The sequence below is a fragment of the Loxodonta africana genome, chromosome 10 (assembly GCF_030014295.1).
Source record: "Loxodonta africana isolate mLoxAfr1 chromosome 10, mLoxAfr1.hap2, whole genome shotgun sequence".
Classification (NCBI taxonomy): Eukaryota; Metazoa; Chordata; class Mammalia; order Proboscidea; family Elephantidae; genus Loxodonta; species Loxodonta africana.
The window spans coordinates 106,185,132-106,207,600 of NC_087351.1; the positions used below are offsets into that span (position 1 = coordinate 106,185,132).

The following is a 22,469-nucleotide window of genomic DNA, read 5'->3' on the forward strand; positions in this document are numbered from 1 at the left end:
TCCCAGGAGGTAGCGGGGCAAGTATTATCAAGTGAGGATGGGCCTCACTGTTGAGTAAGAGACTAACGCACAGTGGTTTGCCCAAGGTCACACAGCTGGTCAAGGTCAGGGACCGGATCCAAACCTAGGTCAGCTGAGCATCCACAGTGCACACACAGGCAGCCGCATGTACGCTCGCTATCCATGAAAAAAAACTGCACCTGAGTAAGATCTGATGTGGGCAGCTGGCTGAATTTTCTAGAAAACTGTCCTATTTAAAGAGAAACAAAAGGCCCTGCTTGGAACAGATCAACAAATTCTCTTACACACACTCACCACCCCTCAAGGGGGCACAAGGGCTTAGATCCTGTGACCTAAAAGCACCAGGCTGTCTTCAAAATGAAAGGCTGAGAAATAAGAAGACAAGCTGAGATGGAGAGGACAGCCGGGGGATTTGTGTCCCTGCTTTCTGAAGAGTCAGATTCACTGAAGGCGAGAGCAAGATGGGACTGGAGATCCTATAGATGCCATCAGCCCATTTTACAGAGGGGAAACCAAAGCCCAGCCCGAACTGCTCAAGGCAGCTGGGCACTCTTAGCTGAACCCTGGGGTGAGCCCTGGGCTTCTGCTACTCAGACCAGAGTCTTCATCCCACCACAGGACTCACCCACCAGGTGCCCTCCTGCTCAGATTCACCAGACCTGCTGGCTCCAGGCACCCTGACGGGGAGCGAAAGACTGGGCTGGGTACCCAGGCTCCACTGGGGCACTGCACTAATCATCCTTTAAGGAAGCCAGAGAGCACTTGGGAGATATTCCCCATCTCCCATTTACTCAGGGCCTCCCAAGCCGCAGATAGACCAAGTGCCACCTGTCTCCTGGCTCTTCCAATGAGGCTCCATGGCTGTCTCTCTTCCCACACGCCACGGAGCCAAGGAGGTCAGGGGCTAGGTCATCTTGGTGTCTCTAGGGGACAAAAGAGGGCCTGGAGGAATGATGGAACCAGCCCTGTGAGTCTACAGGCTCCCTGGACGATCAGTCACAACCCCACCAGGTGACAGAAGGCAGGCCCGTGGGATGACAGCCACAGGGGCATCCAGGAGGGCCAGACAGCAATGTCAGAGCTGGGGTAGCCACCCTGGAGTCTGATGGGGGCAGAAGGCCCAGGGCTGGCACCTTGGAGGCTACAGAGGGGTCTTTTTGCTGCCCTGCCTGGAGGGTCCTGCCCACCCTTCAACCCCTTCTCCACCTGCTCCACGCCCAGGATGCTGACCTCCACGGACTGCAGCGCCATGACCTCTGCGTCCAGCTGATTCTGCCACTGGAGGCAGGAAGAGAGAGGCTAGGGTATCTGCTTGCCTCTCCTGCCCTGCTTCTCCATGGTGTCTCCGTAGGGGCTGCGTCTCACTGTGACTCCAGCTGTCAGGCAGCCCTGCTCACCGACGCCTTTCTCCCCTTGCCCCGCTGGCCCGGGAGCAGTAACAGCGCCTACTGCTGCTAGACTCCAGGTACCTGCCAGCCCCGCTGCTCCTTAAGCCTGCCCAAACCAAAACCAAACACGTTGCCTTCAAGCCAACTCCAACTCATAGCGACCCTACAGGACAGAGTACAGCTGCCCCACAGAGTTTTCAAGGAACGCCTGGTGGATTCGAACTGCCAACCCTTTAGGTTAGCAGCCATAGCACTTAACCACTACACCAACAGGGTTTCCTAAGCCTGCCCACACCTCTGCAAATAGCCCCACATGGAAGCCTCTCATCAGGACCATCTAGGGTGAGGGCTGCCTCCTGCCAGGTCCTTGCTGACATGAGGAGAGACATGGTCTGGGCCCCCAAACATTATGGGATCAGGACAAGGGGCACAAACTTGAGCAGGAGACAGGGCAGCGAACTGCTGTGCAGGGAGTGGACCCTGTCCCCCAGAGGGAGGGCAGCTGAAGGGGGTGCAGGTGGCCAGGCACACATGGTGGCGGTGGGGGCAGTGGACCAAGGCCAACAGGCCAGGGGATGACCCTGTTCTGCTGCAACGGCCCATTAACGATGCTGGGAATGGGCTCCTCGCAGCCCTGGAAAGACCCAGGAGGGCAGAGACACAGCAGGTTTTTATAGGAAACCAGGTCTGGACAGCACAGGATTGGGAAGGAGAGTAGAAAGAGCCCAGGCCACGGGGGTCAAACACCACAGTGGCCAGTACTTTCTGCCTCTGTGACCTTTAGTAAGTCACTTAAACAAGTGACACATCTGAGCCCCATTTTCCTCATCTACAAAATCAGAAGGGTTAGAGATAGATCCCACTCACAAAGCTATTCTGAGAACAAAGTAAGATAAGAACCCATAAAATCTGTTGTTGCTGTCGAGTAGATTCCAACTCATGGCAACCCTACAGGACAGAGTAGAACTGCCACGTAGGGTTTCCAAGGAGCAGCTGGTGGATTCAAATTGCCCGCCTTTTGGTTAGCAGCTGAGCTCTTAACCACTACGCCACCAGGGCTCCACTCAAAAGACACAGGTCGAGTATTAATGCTGGTTAAATATGGGCTGAAATAAGTGCTCCTACGAACTACCTAGGAAACTATCCTGGGCCTTCTCGAAAGACATTTTCTAACTCCCACCCCCACACCTGCCTTCCAAGTAGACCCTGCTCGGCAGGTGGCCGGGTTCCTTCAGCAGTCGTATGCTGCTCATGGCAGCAACGCAGGGCAATTTCGGCCCAGCTGAAGAATCCCCTGGGCTGGGTCCAGAAAAACTGGCTCCCAGTAAGGGCCAAGGGATCCATCAAGTTGTGCCAGCCCTCCCCGACACCTGGTTGGGCAGGGGCCTTTGTCCCCACTGGACCAAAGGGGGAACTGACATCTCACACAGTAAAACACCGCAGCTGTGGGCCCAAAGTTGGCTGGTGGCACGTCCACATCTCTAATGAAGTGGGAGTCCTGAACCATCAGCTCTCCCCGGGCCTGTTAGTCCTGGGATCGGGGAGGCGGAGCCTCACATTTCTCTAGCTTAATAAAGGTGTTCCCCCACTCCCACCATCTCACTTCTCTCTCCTCTTTCTCTGCCCTTGCCCGGTCCCCTCCCCGGGCCACTCTTAGGCCATTAGCTCAGCCCCAAAGGCATCCCTGCCCATCCCAGCTCTTGATGACCCTGTGAGAACACCTTAAATTTCCTATTTCTACTTGGGAAGGCCTGTGGCAGTAATACTGCCCAAAGAGGGAGAGTGGGGTGAGCCAAGGGCCGCCTTCCACCAGGAAACCCACAACCCCCTCGCCCAGGGGCCCACAGGCAGATGGACCCACTGGAGATGGGAGAGACAGAGTCAAGGCCAAAGCTCTGCCCAATCATGCAGAGGGTGAGCCTCACAAGACTCCTCAGGTATCTCAGGCTCAGACATGGCTCAAAGGAGCAAGGACACAGTGATCTGCGGAAAGGCCTGCCCACCCCCAAACCCCACAACCCACCCTCAGCCCTGTCTCCTGGCCTCAGGATACTCTGTCTCCTCTTATGCAAGGCCTAACAGGAGCCCTGGTGGCACAATGGTTAAGTGCTCAGCTGCTAACCAAAAGGTTAGCAGTTCGAACCCACTAGCTGCTCCAGGGGAAAAAGCCTGGTGATCTGCTCCCATAAAGACTGCAGCCCTGGAAGCCCTATGGGGCAGTTCTACTCTATCATATAGGGTTGCTATAAGTTGGAATCGACTCGACGGCACACAACAGGTCTACCAAGTATTCTTAACTGCCCTCGCATCACCTGATTCATCAGGCTCGTCACTAGCTGCTACATGAGCCTCAGAGAGGTTTTGCCACTGGCCAGGGGAAAATGGAGCAGCTGGAACCAGGACTGGGTCATCAGGCTCTGAGTCCAGAGAGGCAGCCTCCTGAGCAGGAAAGGAACTGGCTTTGCAAGGCCCACCCAGACCCCAATCCCAGCTCGGCCGCCACCTGGCTGGGTAATGCAGGGTGAAGAAACCCCAGTCCTCTCGCTGCAGAGTGGTGGCGCTAACACTGGTGCCCAGTGAGCAGGCAGCTCGTGGAGTCTTCACTGTTGCTGTCTGCACGGGTTCAAGACAGCACAATACCAAGACTCCGAAGGCCTTTTAGGGTTTTTACGAGGGCATGCAGAGCTCTGCAGCAAGCTTAAAACAAACCAAACCAAACCCGATGCTGTCGAGTTGATTCCGACTCAGAGGAAGCCCACAGGACAGAGTAGAACTGCCCTATAGGTTCCCAAGGCTATAATCTCTACAGAAGTAAACTGCCACGTCTTTTCCCGAAGAGCAGCTGGTGGGTTTAAATCGCCGACCTTGAAGATGGTAGCCAAGCACTTAACCAATGTACCACCAGGGCTCACCAAAGCAAGCTTAAAACCAGAAAAAACCAAACCTGTTGCCGTCGAGTCGATTTTGACTCACAGTGACCCTACAGGACAGAGCAGAACCGCCCCATTGTGTTTCCAAGGAGAGGCTGGTGAACTCGAACTGCCGACCTTTTTTTTTTTAGCAGCTGAGGTCTTAACCGCTGCGTCATCAGGGCTCCGAAGCGAGCTTACTGGGTGTTTGTGTCTGGACCCCAGGGCTGGTTACCTCCTTCCCAGGAGCCCGAAACGGCCCCCAGCACATCTGCTCACAGTCTCCCCCGCCCTGCCAGAGAGCCTCCCTGGGGGCTTTGGTGGAAGTAATGATTGATCCCCAGGCACTGCCAAGATCCCGGGATGTAGCCCCGAGCTCCTTATAGGGTAAGCTCGAAGGCCATTATATAACGGTGTAGAAAGAAAAATACACAGGCCAACGGTCGGGCTGGGAAATACGCCGTGTGGAAGGCAACTGAGGTCTCCAACATCACTAGGTCCTGGACAGAGCGAGCTCTGCCTGCCACCTGAATACACCAGGGAACTTGGGAGAAAGATGGGGGGGGGGCATTGTGGGGACATTCTCAGGGTAGGGGGCGGTTAAGGGCAGAGAAAGACAGAGCCCCCAAAGTCTGTGCCTGCACTATACAACGAGAGCACTGTGCCTATGAGGTGGGGTGCACAGGAACGGGGGGCCCAGGCAGGGCAGGGGTGAAGACGGTCCAGAGCGTCCAGAAAGCCAGTGAGGAGCAAGTGACTGTCAGCTTCGTCTGGACAGATCAGCGTCCCCCAGAACGGACAGTGGAGGAACATGGTGGTCAGCAGGCGAGTGGTGTGGGAAGGAACAGGCTTTGCTATCCGGACACTTGCGGCTCTGCGCGGGCACTATGCGGGTATATATGAGGGCACGGCTCATGAGTAGCAAGGACCACCACCAGGGGTATCCCTACAAGGAATGGGTCTTCACCCTGCACCCTGTGCTTTGCAGCCATGACAGGTCTCAAACAGTGACAAGCTGGGGCTTATTTGAGAAAAAGTACTTCAGCAGCTGACCCAGCCCAGGAGAGAGCACAAGACGCCCCGGGGCAATGGAACTGCAGGGAGGGACTGGCTTCAGAAAGATCTCAGAACCAGCAGGAGGGTGTAGGGTAAGAGATCACCAGCAGGCAGCCAGGCAGCCCCACCTCCTATGGGTGTATAACTAGGGTAAGTGCTGACTCAGTTTCCTCATTTGTAAAATGGGGATGACAATAAAAGTATACCTTCCTCATCTGTAAAACAGAGTAAATCATAGTGCCTCTCTGGACTGTTGTGAGAATTAAATTAGTGAACATACGTCAGTGCTCAGAGAAGTTCCCCAAACAGGTAATGCAGCATTGGTTCCTGGCTGCTTTCCTTGTCTCCCCACCCCACCATGAAGACCGCTCCTCAGGAGGCACAGATGTGAACAACTTGGGAAGCATCCATGTGCCATATCCCAGGTGTGAGGTGCAGAAGGCAATTTGGGCTTTTGTTCTGGGTTCCTCAGAGCTGGACCACATCTGAGGCTAATGAATGGGGGCTGACCAGGCCAAGAAGGTCCACCTGGGGGCCGACGTTGACTCAGGAAAGACATGATGTAATCCATCACGGTCATGTGGTGAGGTCGATAAAAGCTTGAGGCCTGGGGCTCAGACCCTGTTTGGTGACCGTGTATGGGAGAGGGTGGCACATCCCTCTTTGGGACACAGAAGCTCTACACTGCGAATCCTCCCAGACCTCACCCTATGTGTCTCTTCATTTGTATCTTTTTGTTATATTAAAGCTGTTATTGCAGGTACGGTGTTTCTGTGAGCTCCGAGTTGTTCCACCAAATAAGAGGACCCAAAGGAATAGTGGAGGCCGGGTGGTCTGAAGTGAAGGGAGTCATGTGAACTCCCAAGCTTGTGCCTGGGACCTGCTGACCCAGCCTCAGGTTGCTGGCGTCAGAAAGAAGGGCTGAACGGGCAGCTGGGCTCTGAAATGAGCAGGGAAGGGAAGCTCAGGTTTCCACAGGGCACAGCTGGTGTGTGGCATGGGATCTGTAATTCGCCACACAATCTGGTGTCAGAGGTGGATGGTTTTAGTCTCCCTGGACTGGTTCACACACTGGGTTTTTAACAGCCACCCCTGAGGCTCAGATCCAGCAGGACGACAGCCAGAACCTCAAGAACTTGCCCAGCATCATCCTTCACTCAGCTCCCAGAGGCAGGAAGCAGACCAGGGGGCCAGGTCCCAGCACCTGGCAGCACACACACCTCCAAATGGCCCACCTGGAAGTTAAGTTCATGGGTTAGTCCTCATCTTTCAGAGACACATACTGAAACAAATGAAATGATGTAACAGTGAGATACACCTCAAAACCAGCCAGGGGAAGAGGGCTATCTGTGAAATGACACTGGCCATGTGCTGGTAAGTAGCAAGCTGACTTACGTGCCATTATATATCTACATACCACACACCATATGTCTTGGTCATCTAGAGCTACTATAACAGAAATACTGCACGTGATGGCCTTAACAAAGAGTAATTTATTTTCTCACAGCCTAGTAGGCTAGTAGTCCAAATTCGGAGCTTTCTCTCTCTATCAGCACTGGAGGAAGGTCCTTGTCATCAATCCTCCCCTGGACTAGCAGCTTCTCTACACAGGAACCCCAGGTCCAAAAGATGAGCTCTGCTTCCAGCACTGCTTTCTTGGTAGTATGAGGTCCCCAACCCTCTGCTTGCTTCCCTTTCCTTTTATCTCTTGTAAGATAAAAGGTGGTCCAGGACACACTCCAGGGAAACTCCCTTTATGTTGGATCAGGGAGGTGACCTTCGTAAGGGTGTTAAAATCCACCCTAATCCCCTTTAACATAAAATTACAATCACAAAATGGAGGACAAGCACACATACTGGGAATCATGGCCTAACCAAGTTGACACATATTTGGGGGGGGGGACAAAATTCAATCCGTGACACCATATATATTATATACTTACGAAGTATAAACCAAGGCGTCCTGGTGGCACGAACAGTTAAGTGCTCAGCTGCGAAATGAAAGGCTGGCAGTTCAAACCTACCCAACAACTCCGTGGGAGAAAGACCTGGTGATCTGCTTCCATAAAGATTATGGCCAAGAAAAGGCTAGGGGGCAGTTCGACACTGTCACATGGAGTCGCTATGAGCTGAAATCGACTCGACGGCACCTGATGACAACAGTAGCATAAACCAGTAAAACCAGTTGCCATCAAGTCAGCCCCGACTGATGGGAACCCCACGTGTGTCAGAGCAGAACTGTGCTCCACAAGGTTTCCCAAGGCCAATTTTTCAGAAGCAGACTGCCAAGCCTTCCTTCAGAGGCGCCTATGAGCAGACTCACACCTCTAGCCTTTCAGTTAGCAGCTGAGCATATTAACTGTTTGCACCACTCAGTTACTTACTATATTATTCTCTTTAATTTGGTACGTGACATGATTTTTTGTCCCCTAATAAAAAGTTAAAAAATAATAAATAAGCCCTCTGGAACCAAATGGCCTAAGCTCAAATCCTAACTTCTTCAGTTAATAACTGTGTAATCTCGGTAAGTTATTTAACCTTTCTTCTAGTTTCCTCATCATAAAACAGGGATGGCGATTGTATATACCTAACAGGGTTGTTATGAGGATAACGTATAAATACTTATGACAGTGGCCACCACAAAGCTCACAATCATAGTGAGCCGTGATTACTGCAAGGTAATCGGAAGTGTTAGCTGCCATCCTATGTGACCTCTGGGCCCCCAAACTCCCCACTTCCAGCACAGAGCCAAACACGGGGGGCAGGAGGGGACAGAAAATAACTGAATCACTGGGATGCACCCTCCGACACCCTGCATGCGGAAGCAGAGAAACTCAAACGGTCTACAAGCCATTCAGCACCACCACCCTGTACAATCCTGATGCCATTAACTCGGTACTTACACTTTCAGAAGTCATCCCAAAGAAATCATCAGCGAGGAGAACAAAGATGTGTGTTCAAAGACAACCGTGGTAGCCTGGTAACAGCAAAACCCAGAAACAACTAGAACTGGGGCCTCTAGAGCCAAGAGATGGTTCTGGGCACCTGGACCCACAGGTGATGGAAAATCAGTCTGGCCACCGAGATCGCCATTTCAAAGATGTTCAAATGGCATGAGCAAGTGTCCCCCCATGTGGCCCACAAATGCAGGGTGCAGAACTGGGGACACAGTAAGGGCCCAACAAGGACACGCATAGCATGTGACAAATAACATTTAATGTAAAAATATGAGAAAAGAGGAAAACACATCCAAAAAATTGTTTTAATGATTTTCTCCGCATTTTCATTTTTAGGCTTGTTTTTATTTCCCGAGACTTCAACAGCGAGCATGTATTACTTAGAGACAGAATAATCAAAAGTTATTGTTATCAAACACAGACCCTCAAGGCCTGCTCTATTCTGTGTGAGACAGCAATTCACTCCCTAATTCGCTCACCCAACAAGCACACAGAGGAGACACCCAGGCCAGACCTGCACCCCTTGGAGATGAGGATACACATAAGAAGGCTGTGTCAACAGGCAGTTCCAGCCTGGGTGGGGTGCTGGGGAGCAGGGAAGGTGTCAGAGGTAAGGTGACATGGACAGGTCTAACAGCATAAACAGAAATATTGGAGGGGGGGACGTGCAGAGGGAGATGTCAGCTTGTAAAACAACCCAAAGGTTCAAGGACGCTTCACAATCTCTGACACTGAGCTGAAGACAATGCATGTCTCCACTCCTGCTCTGTGACAACTGTGACAACGGCAGACCCTTCTGCTCTGAGTCTCAGGCCCTGACCGCACTCACCCCAAGGAGGTGCCCTCCCCCAGCCCAAACGGACACCCTAGCATCCAACCATAATGCAAACATGGGTTGGGGGGTCTGGAGGCAGCAGCTCTGGGCTGGGTGTTCTAACAAGCTCCCAGGTGGTGTGATGCTGACGGTTTGCGGATCACACTTTGAGCAGCAAAGCTCTGGGCAACTTCGCTCCAGGGTAACTTCAGGTGGAAAGTTACTTTCAAAGGGGAACCGTTGCTTCTGTTTTTTTCAATGGTCCTCTTCATCCCTTCTGATTCCCCCCTGCTCCCCCTTCCATCTCTTTCCTTTGCTTTTAAGTAAAGTGCTTCCTTGGCACACTCCAATGAGGTCTCTGAACTTTCTGGAAGGCCAACCAAGAGTCCAGGTTACCAGGGAGATCTGGTCCCAGCTCAGCATGGAATGCGTGCCAGGAGAACCAAGATGGTGCTGGGGCTCTGGAAACTTGCCTGCAGGGATGTGCCTGGCACCCTGGAGGCAGCCAGCTTCCTTGGCAGGAGTTTTGCTTTCCTGACAGGGGGAAGTGGGAACCTTTTTTTTTTTTTTTTGGTAAGAGACTTGCTTGAGTTGATTCAGCGTGTCAAAGGTGCCAATTCTCTGATACCACACAGGGCCCCACCGGACAATGGAAACAGTTTCTATTTGTAACAGCAAGCCTGAAAAGCTCAAAAAATAAAAATAAAACTGACAGAAACTGAAACCATTGGGTATACCTCTATGCACTTAACATCCTCTTGTGATCACTTTCCCACCTTGTCTTCCAAATGTAATCTTTTTTTATTGGCTACAAAAAAAAAAAAATAGATATGAGCAGACCATGATATATATAACTACTCTCCTATGAGTCATCGTAAAAAAAAAAAAATACGATGATCACCCTTATACATAAATTTATCTAATTGCATTTAGTAAGTACATATCCTAAATGACTGAAAATGAAAATAAAAGTCGATATTTTAAAAACAAGAAATATAAGTATCTGTGTTTCAAATTAGGACAACACAAAATCTAGCTTTTAAAAAAGGAATTGAAACTAAGTTGCTCTGTAAACCTTCACCTAAAGTACAATTTTAAAAAAATTATAAAAAAAGGAATCGATATGCTAAAATCCACAGTAGTTAGAAACCCAAAAGAGGTGTTTTCTTTTGAATCAAAAAGACCATATTCTTTACACAGAGACATATTTTTCTAAGGAGCTGGAGCTGTGACTTTCCCCCCTCTTAAGCCACCATTGTTCATAATGCCGGATGAGGAAAAATAAAGAGAAAGAGCCGTGGTGGCAAAGTGGTTAATGAGCTCAGCTACTAACCAAAAGGTTAGCAGTTCGAACCCACCAGTCGCTCCACAAGAGAGAGATGTGGCAGTCTGCTTCCGCAAAGATTTACACCTTGGGAACCCTGTGAGGCAATTCTATTCTGTCCTATACATAGGGTCACTATGAGTCAGAATCAACTCGATAGCAATGTTCCCCCCCCGCCACCTTAAATACCTACTAGGAGCTTTCTGTCCTATGAAGTCAATGTCATCCCATTTTAAAGATGATGAAAATGAGGTCATGTACAGCCAGTAAAAAAAGAACAGAAACTCAAACCCAGACCTCCTGAGGGACTCCACAGGGAAGGTCAAGCCCCAACAAGAACCACCACCATCCCAGTATGGGCCCCAGTGACCAGGTGGAAACGTTCTGTGCAGAGCCCAACTTCGGACTCCATGGTAGTCCCTCCCTGAAAGGCTGGGGTCTGCAGGGATGTCAAGGATGGAATCACACTCGTTGGCCTTCAGAAGCCACTGTGCTTCTTGGAAACTCAGTTTCCATTCAATAAGGGGGTAATCAGGATGTGCGTCATGGGCCCTTCCAGCTCCCAGGATGTCAGCACCTCAATAAAGACCAAGGTCATTGTTATTCCAAAAAGCTCTTGCACTTGGATCCACAAGACCCAACAGAGAGATAGATGGAAGGCAGGATGTTCACAGGTTTCCAACTCTTGTTGCTGTTGTTGTTAGTTGCCATCAAGTTGGCTCCAACTCATGACAACTCCATGTACAACAGAACGAAATGCTCCCCTGTCCTGAACCATCGTCATAATCGTTAGTATGCTCGAGTCCATGTGGCGGCCGCTGTGTACTCAGTGGCTTCCAACCGAGGAGGCTCATCTTCCAGCACGGTATCAGACAATATTTTGTTGTGATCTATAGCATTTTCATTGGCTAATCTTTGGAAGTAGATCACCAGGCCTTTCTTCCTAGTCCATTTTAATCTGGAAGCTCTGCTGAAACCTATCTACCTTGGGTGACCCGGGCGGTATTTGAAATATGGGTGACATAGCTTCCACACCACACCAACATGCAAGCCACCACAGTAGGACAAACTGACAGATGGGTGGTGGTTCCAACCCCACCTGTGCCTAATTACCTGGAAATAAAGTCCAGTGAGGCATCAAAGCCAGCCAGGGCAACTGAAGAGGGCACAGCGGCCAAGGGAACCCAAGTAGGTTAATCATCTGCCACCTAAGGAGACTCAACTCCATACTTTTAAACAATTATTGAACCACGTAAATACATCACCTAAACAATGAATTTAGGGAAGACCCACGACAAGATGGACTGACACAGTCCCTGCAACAACAGGCTCCAACATATGTACCATTGTGGGTGACAACATCGTTCTGATTCTCCTGGAGTCCAGATTTCTGGGTTACTGGAAGTGCAATGACCCACCCAGACTATCTACCCTTGGGCATCCTCTTGAACCTTGAAGAAAGTGGATCCCTGGAATCACCCTGAGGTCAAATAACAGCCTAGAAAGCAGCTTGGTGGAGACTAGTTAGCCTTGGGCCTTGGGCTCTTTTGGAAAATTATCTATGTGCAGCCAGCTTCAAGAAGCAGGAACTCCAGGGCCCGACTGTTGTTTTTAGGTGCCGTCGAGTTGGTTCTGACTCATAATGACCTTGTGTACAACAAACCGAAACACGCCCCGGTCCTGCACCATCCTCACAATCACTGCTATGTTTGAGCTCATGTTGCAGTCACTGCGTCAATCCATCTCATTGAGGGTCTTCCTCTTTTTCACTGATCCTTTACTTTACCAAGCAAGATGTCTTTCCTCCAGGGACTGGACCCTCCTAATGACATGTCCAAAGTACATAAGACCAAGTCTCACCATCCTCACTTCTAAGGAGCATTCTCACTATACTTCCAAGGCAGATTGGTTTGTTCTTCTGGTAGTCCATGGTATACTTAATATTCTTTGCCAACACCATAATTCAAAGGCACCAATTCTTCTTCAGTTTTCCTTTCGCATGCATATGAGGCAACTGAAAACATCATGGCTTGGGTCAGGCACACCCTAGCGCTAAAAGTGACCTCTTTGCTTTTTAACACTTTAAAGAGGGCTTTTGCAGATTTGCCCAATGCAATGTGTGATTTGATTTCTTGACTGTTGTTTCCATGAGCGTTGACTGTGGATCCAAATAAATGAAATCCTTGACAGCTTGAATCTTTTCTCCATTTACCATGATGTTCCTTATTGGTCCAGTTGTGAGGATTTTTGTGAGGGTCTGACTAGAGGCTGTGTTTTAGGATGTATGACGTTTCCTTGGCGATTCTGTTTGTATAACAGAGGGACCCCGAAACCCTGCCCTGTGCTTTGATGTAGCTTCTGAAAATTAACCTAACAATGACCTATATAACCGGCTTCCACTGTCCCCTCATCAGAGCACCTGGGTTTTGACACTGCCTGATTCAAATCATATCTACTCCCAATAAATACATTCTGTTACACTAATTTCTGGTGTTTCTCTGAACATGTAGGTTTTTGACATGGGGGTGGCACAGGACTGGGCAGTGTTTTGTTCTGTGATCCGTGGTGTTAGCTGTAAGTCAGAACCAACTCAATGGCACCTACGGCAACAAACACTTTTCTATAGTCCTTGGAGAAAAGCGTAACACTCAACCACACCGTGCCTTCTCTGGCTCTGAACTAGTAAACCTGCTATCGAGCACATTGCTCTGTCGCCTGCACCCAGCACAGCTGTCGGGACAAGCTGAGGTCATTCCTCTCCCCCCGCCTCTCTCAGGCCCGAGTGCCCCCGCCAGAAGTAAGGACGGAATCTGGCGACAGACACCTTGGGTAGTAATTCTGTCACACTCAGCAGGAGTGTCTTTAGGGGTACAGGATGGCCAGACACCCCTAACAGTCTTAGGGTAGGGACAGGTCACGCCATAAAGACTAGCCGTGTGATTTAGGGTGGGGCTTTGGGTCACATGTCATCAGTCAACCTGGAGACTGAGTTCCACCAGTGGTCAAAAATCAACCAATCATTGACAAGTAATCCACCGCCACCATCAGCTGCTGCTGAGTCGATCCTGACCCATGGCGACTCCATGTGTGTCAGAATAAAACTGCATTCAAAGGGGTTTTCGATGACTATGACCTTTGGAAGCAGATCAGCAAGCCTTTCTTCCATGGCACCTCTGGGCAGATGCCCGTCACTGACCTTTCAGTCAGCAGCCGAGCGCTGAACAGCTTGAGCCACCCAGGGAGTCCTGCCTACACAGTGGAACTCCAGTAAAAACTGTGGACACCGAAGCTTCCCTGGTGGGGCAGTGCTCAGCGCGTGCTGTCACAGGTCAGTTCTGGGAGGGGACGTGTCCTGACTCCATGAGGAGAGGACAACGGAAGCTGCGTGTCTGGAACTCTCCCAGGCTCGCCCTCTGGTTGAGCTTAACCTGTATCCTTTCCCTGTAATAAACCATAACCGTGACTGTAAGAGCTTTCAGTGAGTCCCAGCAAATTATCAAACCTGAGGGTGTCAGGAAGTGAGGGCAGGGCAGGTTTGTGGGGATGGTGCCGTCTACCTTGCGTACTGGCTAACTCCAGGCGCACCTCCCTCTCCCTCACCCCACATCCACCCAGTTACCAGGCCTTGCAATTTGTAAACCTCCCTCTTTCCCCAGCCCTCCCTGACTGTGTTCATTCCAGGCAGGTGGTACCACCCCTCATCGGCCACAGCCTCAGCCTCCTAACAAAGGCCTGGCTCTTCCCCACCACCACGCAGCCTTGTCCAGTTGAAGCCTCCACCAAAGCTTCCCCCACTCGGCTGCAGTATCCCCTCCTCTCGCAGCCCGCCAAGCTGTGGTTTCTGACTGGCTTGGCCCGACCACGCCGCAGCCCCTAACGGCGGTTTGAACTTGGCACCAAAATCCCACATATGTGCAAACTGAAATCTCAGAGCTTGTGCAGGATCTGAAGAGCTGTGGCCCTGAACTTGACCCCAGACCTGAACTATGCCAAAGAAGGTGTTCTCCGGCACATAGTTGCACCCGAGCCCACTTGCAAAGTGAAAGTGTCCTTCCTTTGCAAATGACTCAGCACCTTGATCTCCAAATATGGACATAGGAGTGACTGGGGTTTCGGATTTTGGGAGCCAGTCTCGCCCCCCAGGGACTGGACAGCATAAAAGCTCCAAGCTCCCCAGGGCTGGGAGCGTGTGGTCTTTCGGCTGCTAGGCCCCACGTTGCTCCTTTGAGCAAACAATAAATTTCCACTTTCCCTTGTAACTGGTGGTGTGGCATCCATCTTATTTCATTTGGCTAGTAAGATAGGACAAGAACCCTCGTCCGGTTTCACAATCACCCTCTACATGTCCTCCCAGCAGGGTCTTCCCCCAATGCCTGCAATCAGAGCCTATACTTCTCCCAATGGAAGCTCATCAGTGTGCCTCCCCCACAAGCCCTCCAGGAACAGCTCCCCTGGGCCCTCTGTGATCTGGCCCTGCCATTCTCTCCAGCCAAGCCCCTCATGACCAAGGCTTCAGCCTTTCCAGCCACTCATATCAGGCACAGCCTGTACTTTCTGCCTGCTATGCCATCCTAAGACTTCACCTACGCACCAACACCTGACTCACGGAGCCCCACACACGACGGAACCAAACCCAGGCTGGTCCTGAGCCATCCCCGTGACTGGCTGCGTATCATCAGACTGTTGTAATCCATACAGTTTTCACAGGCTGATTTTCAGAAGTAGATCACCAGGCCTTTCCACCTAGTCTGTCCTAGTCTGGAAGTTCCACTGAAACCTGTTCAGCATCATAGCAACATGTAAGCCATAACTAACAGACAGGTGGTGGCTGCGCATGAGGCGCATTGGCCAAGAATAGAGCTGGGTCTCCCATGCAGAAGGGGAGAATACCACTGAGCCATCAATAACAACCCCTTCCCACCAGCACCTGTGCCTGGCTTATTCCATTTCAAGAGGTAACACCTTCCCAAAAAGGCCTTCCCCATCACCTGCCCACTATCCCTTTCATGCCCCCACCCCACACAGGCCCCTGCTGTGAGCCTTCCCTGCCCACAGTCTCCGGGTGGACACCACCATGGCCCCAGCAACTCATATGCCCAGCATCGAGTTCTACATGAGTCCCTGGACACCATGGCCTTCTCTCTGCACTGCATCTGTGTATCCGTCTGCTTCTCAGTCTTTCTTTTTCTGCTTGATAGTCTGCCACTCAGCTTCCTTCCTTGAATGGTTTTCAGAAAGGCGGAAACACACAAAGGAACTCCCACCTCTCAGGCAAGCAACAACTCCAGAGAAACCCCCCGTGTCAGAAAGGCCTGTGGTCTGCCTTCCACTCTGCAAGCTGGGGGACTTCCTTACTTCCTCGCCTGCTTGAGAAACAGAGCCTGCTCAGAGTCCCAGTTTCATAATGTCCCAATTCTCAAGGAATTTGGAAGGAGGACAGGGAATCTATAATCGGCTACTGTACTTCTCACACTTCGAGCTTGCTCGCATGCGTTTTAAAATACAACCCCAGCACCTCCTGTGCTACCAGTCACCTCCTTCTCCCCGGCTCTTTCAAAATAACTGGTGAAAGGCAGCCCAAAGAACATGGGATGGGGCGGGGGGGCAGTGTGCAGAACACATTTTCCTAGGGAGTGCCAGGCTGGGGCCAGGCAAAGTGAGCGCTGCATTGTTCTTTCAGGGTCTTCCTCCCCCAATTCAGAACTGCCCTACAAAGTAGCAATGGAGTCCGTGGGCAGGAATCTCAAAGGCGTCCGCCAGGCGTTCCCAACAGAGGAGATCAGAGTGGAAAATGCTCCCAGCGATGCAGCACTTGTGCCTGGTCCTCAGAAGAGGCCCCGGGCCACTGCTTTCTCCCAGCAAAGGAAAACCAGGCCAAGGTAAGCTTTGCTCACACTGGGTTGTTTTAGGAGCAGAAGGCCTGGTTGGAGCTGCAGGCATGGCCCTCACCTCAGCCAGGCTACGATGGATGCACCAGGCTCATGGCCACTAGCCAGACTCACTCCACCTCCTCCAGGAAGCCTTCCTGATTTACCAGGTTGGGCACAGCAGGCACCCAGGAGAGGCATGCTGACCGGCCTGCCCTACCTACACCGCTCTGCCTATGTGGGGCCTTGACTCACTGCTGAGCAAGGCCAATCTTCAACAACTGAAATGGTGGGATCAGGCAGGCCTGTGCATTCAGCATCCTCACTACAGTACTATAGAGGAGGAAACAGGCAGACAGGTACCTGTGACCATCATCATCACTACAGGTGCCTGCAACCATCACTGTCACAACACATTATCTATTACCATCACCATCCCAACAGGTAACTGCAACTATCACCATCATCACAAGTACCTGCAGACCATCACCATCATGACGGGTACCTCCGACCATCACTGTCACAACAGGTAACTGTTACCATTGTTGTCACAATAGGTGCCTGCAACCATCACCGTCATAACAGGCACCTGCAGACCACCACCATCATGATGAGTATCTCTGACTCTCACCGTCAGGACAGGTACCTGTAACCACCACAGTCATCACGAGTACCTGCAGACCCTCACCATCATGATGGGTATCTGTGACTATCAATGTCACAGCAGGTACCTGAGGACCATCACCATCATGACAGGTACCTGTGGACCATCACCTTCGTGACAGGTATCTGTGACTATCAACATCATGGCAGGTACCTGCAGACCATCACCTTCATGACGGGTAGCCCTCCAGGACACAACTCTTGTTACACTTTGTTCCTTGTCCTCAAGCCCAAGCCCTATAGGACACTAAGACCTACGTTCCTCTTAGGTGTCCTAGATTCTGGTCCACCTGCAGCTTTTCCACATTATGTGATTGGCACTGGGCAGGTGGCCACTTTTTTTTTAATCGCCCTTTTTTTTTTTTTTTAAATCATCACTTGGCCTAACAGACCCAGGCTTAAGGGAAGCCCATCAGTAGCAAGAAAAGGCCATTGCCAAGGAAAATTCCACAGGCCTTCCTGGGTCTCCGTGGGCACACTGGCCTGGGAGTCAGACGGACCAGCCCCACTGGGTCTCCTCCCGCACCTGTGAGCCAGGTCTGATCCTGTCCCTCTCTGGGGGAGTACCTGCCGCAGGGCCTAGAAGTAAATGAGGCAACGTTCTAAAGCAGAGGCCTTTGAAACTCTTCACCCACATGGCCCCCAAAATAAATGTTTAGAACCATGTATCCATTTACACATTTTAAGCTGACATCTAAAATTTCTCATCATAAGTCTAAATACTTGCAGAGGATGTAATTTCCAACATAACATAAATATTAACATTTTAAAATAAAACTGTTAGTCTTTCTCTTTTAAATGGATCCAATGGAATCTAAATACCACAGCGATTTGAGATCCAACATCCTCTATTTTAAAATTACATAATCGAGCTCTTCTTTAACAGTTGGAAATGTAACGATGTTCCCTGTTCCTCCCGGAGCTCCAATTTCTGATCCACTTCTCTCAGGGATGTTTGTGTTTTATGTTTGAGTTTTACTGATCATCCTATCATGCCGTAAGGCAAAAATAAATAACTGCATATAAAAAAACCAAACCCGCTGCCGTAGACTCCGACTCACAGTGACCCTGTAGGACAGAGCAGAACTGCCCCACAGCGTTTTCAAGGAGCGGCTGGTGGATGTGAACTGCCAAACTTTTGATTAGCAGCTGTAGCTCTTAACCACTGCGCCACCAGGGCTACAACTGTATACAAATGCTTTAAATTTTTTTTTTAATTTCACATCACTATAAAGCTCTGATTGTTAACGTCTCTTCGGGGCTGAATTATCATCACAACTACTATTAATACACTACTACTGCTCAACCCAACAGAAATACACTACAAATTTGTACAAGTAATAAACATAAAAAATTAAAAACCCTTATTAGAAATACACCTCTGGAGAGGTAAATAGGAATTTAAAAAAATTATGTCATGTATCCACAGAAAAATATTACCCATTGCTAGAATAAGACAGTTTAGTATCAAGTCTATTTCTATCTCTCAATCGTTGCAGATACGACCACTGAAACCACTTACTCAGGAGAAGACGGCCTGGAGGGATTTACCGTAGCACAGTCTTTGAATTCCTTTAGAACTGAATGCCAAGAATCACAGTCCTCTATTATCAAAAAACAATTTTAATGCTCTATCAGCTGACCACTGGATCAGGTCCTCTTTCAATTCTGTTGCAAGTGGAAAACTGAAAATACCTGACGTGCCCAAGGATTACAAAGACCAGGCACTTTGCTTGGCACCCAGACGGTTCTGTGCTTGTGGTCATGCACCACCGCTCTGGTCTGGCTGCAGGTCATAGGAATGCCCTCTTCTCTGGAAGTAACCAGCTTCCCGTGTGCCAGGCACTGCACGAAGTTCTTTACCTGAATCAACTAGTCCTGTCAACAACCTGAGGGGACAGGCGCCACTATCATCCCATTTTACAGATGGGAAAATTGACACAGAGAGCAGGTAGGCAACTGGCCAACGTCTAGCTCCTGACCCTACATGTGCTGCTTCTCTAGGGATGGGAGGAAGCGCAGTGTGAGAGAGGCGGCTAGCAAGGAGAGTTTACAGCACCTTCCCAAGCAACCTTGGCTGTGGGAACAAGCCGAGGATGTCGGGGACTGGCAACATTTACATTCTTAATTATGCTCCCCCCTCACCTTGGAGGACCCTTGGTGGCACAGCGGTTAAGAGATTGGTCCTAACCCAAAGGCTGGCAGTTCAAATCCACCAGCCGCTTCTGGAAACCCTATGGGGCAGTTCCACCCTGTCCTATACTGTCGATATGAGTCGGAATTCGCTTGAGGGCAACGGGTTTTTTTGGTGCTCACCTTGGAAAGGTTAAATGCAAATGCTAATTTAAAGTAAAATGCATCCATGCCTGGTACACTGTGGCTGCCATCAAGCCTATTCTGACTCACGGTGACCCCACGTGTGCAGGGTAGAGCTGTGTTCCACAGGTTTTCAGTCACTGATTTTTTTGGAAGTAGATCACCAGGCCTTTTTTCCAGGGCACCTGTGGGTGAACTCGAACCTCCAATCCTTCAGTTAGCAGCTGAGCACTTAACTGCGCTACCCAGGGATTCCAAGATTCCCATTATTGTTGTTGCTGCCGTCAGCTCTGACTCATGGTGACCCCATGTATGCAGAGCAGAGCTGCTCCATGGGTTTTCAAAGCTGTGACCTTTCAAAAGTAGGTCACCAGGCCTATCTTCCAAGGTGCCTCTGAGTGAGTTCAAACTGCCAATCTTTTGGTTAGCAGTCAAGTGCTTAACCAATCATTTTCACCACCCAGGGGCTCCATGTAGCACCTGATAAATGTTAAATCCTGATTATTACTAATACTACTACTAAACAGCAGGATGAGAAATAACTACCACGACTGGGGCAAGCGTTTAGGCTCTTACCAGCATTTTACATTCCTGACCCTGGGCTCCTGCATCCTTTCCTTAGGTGGCACCCAAATGCCAGGTAATAATAGGCATGAAAGCATTTAGTCAACAGAGCAGCCTATTAACAACCAAAGGAGAGCCAGTTTGGCAGAAAAACCATGGGCTTTGGAGACAGACAAGACGTGCAATCAAACCTCAACCCTACCACTTACGATCTGAGTGCCCCAGGTGGTGCAAGCCTCAGTCTCCTCACCTATTAAATGGGCACCATCATACCGCTCACATCACTGCATGGCTGTACAAAATGGAGGGCCTGACAGGAAATACCAGGTGGTGGCTAGGGGCATGGTCATTTCCTCATCTTCAATCATGAACACTGGAACTGAGGGACTCAGACAAGACACCAATCCCAGCACCCAGGTGCCCACCAGCCTGGGGATCTGGCATGCAGAAGCCTGGCTCTTCAGCAGAACTTGCCAAGTGGCTTGTTGTTTTTGCAAAGAGTCTTTCTCTATGGCTTGAAATTTAATCCTCCCCAAACACTCAGGGATGCCAGGAGGAGGAGAACAGAGACATCATGGTGGGTTTTATTTTTAGATGCTGGGTGGAATGCATCCGGTTTGGCTTTACGCTGGCCCCACACCCCTACTGCCTCCCCCAGGTCATCATAAGAATGAACAACAGACACATCAGGGAATAGTTCATAACTCTTCTTCAGCCTGGTGCATTCTGAAGCAATGGCTCCGGCCTGCGTTACACCCTTCAACTAAGTGGATTAAAGGTTTTAGTCTCAATCTTTCCAGAAAGCCATGTAAAACAAAGCCACCAGTCCCCTGGCTGCCTCTCCCATTTTGAAGCAGGTGCCAGCGGGTGCCCTGCTCATGCCTCACCCGGTGGGGTGTGATCAGGAATCAGGTACTGGGGGAGGGGTGGTTTTCCCCCTTTCGAGCAGTGTATTTGTTGGTGAGCACGTGAATGCACTTCCTTTAAATGGCTCCCAACAGAAATTTCCTCATGAACTCTGGCAAGTGGCTGTGGCTAACCACAGGGGAGCATCGTGACCTTTAGCCCCCGCCCCCACGCCACCCCCACCAGACGTTCACCCAAACCAACCCCTCTCTTCCCTGAGAGCTCCTTCCACTGACAAAACCACAGTAACTCTTCAAATCCAAGGAACCAGGGCAGGAATCACATTGAATCCACAGGGGGAACAAGGTTCACGTGAAGAAGGGGCCAAGTACCCAGATTCTCAAGGCAAAGGGGGAAAGTCAGACATTAAAAGGCCACTTGACCTAAAAAAGGGTCATGACGTGGTCTGTACTCACCTGCACGACTTCTATCCCTCGCTTCCTGTGGAGAAAAGCAAAGAAAAGCAGCGTTACTCCAGCAGCAGAAGGCATTCCTTCTGGGACATTCACCGCAGCCAGCTGAAAGGAGGACCACGAGGAGGGTTCCATGAGGAGAACTGGCAGCTGCACCTCTCACGCCACCGTCACCAGAATGGTCTCGTTTTCAAGGGGAAGGTGTGTGAACGCCGAGCCACCCCTCAAAGTCATTTTCTGGCAAAGGGGACAGTTGGTTCCCATAAGGGACTTGGCTGGAGTCCTGTGGAGACCCCAAGTTTGCTCATTTTCCTCACAGCCAGCCTTCTCCCCTTCCAGTCCTGGGGCCAGGCCTTCATTGGTGGAGCTCCAGCCTGGACTTCCCCAAGACCCTCTGCCCCATGGCCCACCGCCTTCACCACCCGATGGCCTAGTTGTCCCTTAACTCAACCACCTCCATGGCTTCCCATTTCTTCCAAAACCCTTGGCCTAGCTTCCCATGTCGGCCCCAGCCCAGCCCAGCTCAGCCCAGCCCAGCCCAGCCCAGCCCAGCCCAGCCCAGCCACTCTGTTGTGCAAGAAGCCAGGGTCCTCCCTGGCCCCAAACCCTTCCCAGTCCTGCTCCAGCTGCTTTTCCAACCCTATGGCCATCCCTGGCCCCCACAGATACCACACCCAACCTTTGGGCCCTAGTTCAACCAACCGAGCCCCCGCACCCCCCACAATAAACCCCAGGCCTAGACATTGTAATCTCCACCTCTCTCTCTCACACACGAGGGCAGTGGTGGTTCAGTGGTAGGATTCTCGCCTTCCATGCGAGAGACCCGGGTTCAATTTCTGGTCAATGTACCTCATACACGGCCACCACCCGTCTGTCCGTGGAGGTTTGTGTGCTGCTACGACGCTGAACAGGTTTAAGCTGAGCCTCTAGACTAAGACAGACTAGGAAGAAAGGACTGGCAGGCAGCCTAGTTCCAAAAGCCAGCCGATGAAAAGCCTACAGGTCATGACGGTGGTCAGATCTGTTGTGTGTGGGACCGTCATGAGTCAGGACCGACTGGATGGCAACTAACAACTCCCCCTCTCTCACACACACCCCACAGCCGTCATTCCTTCAGGCTTCGGGGTCTACACACCAAGTCACCCTGGTATCCCACCCTCACCCTCATCACCCCACCCCACCCCACATTTCTGACTACAGGTACCACACATTTCCATCTGCGTCTTTAGGGGACCACCCAGGCAAACCTCCAGAAGCCCTCCCTCACCCAC

The 22,469-nt window shown here is 50.8% G+C and overlaps 1 protein-coding gene across 8 annotated transcripts in view; it reads right to left on the reverse strand.

Annotated features, from left to right (window-relative positions):
• Nucleotides 1-22,469, reverse strand: part of ITPK1 (inositol-tetrakisphosphate 1-kinase) — a 184,082-nt gene that overhangs the window by 113,602 nt on the left and 48,011 nt on the right. For 7 of the 8 annotated variants that reach the window (XR_002785354.2, XM_003408838.4, XM_064292893.1 and 4 more), the window contains one exon: nucleotides 21,202-21,226. The exons of the other annotated variant lie outside the window; for it this stretch is intronic. Coding sequence is in view for 4 of the 7 variants with exons in the window: in XM_003408838.4 (XP_003408886.1) it covers nucleotides 21,202-21,226 (25 nt within the window). In the remaining 3 variants the exon portion in view is untranslated. The remainder of the gene's footprint in view (nucleotides 1-21,201; nucleotides 21,227-22,469) is intronic. 8 annotated transcript variants of the gene reach the window in all.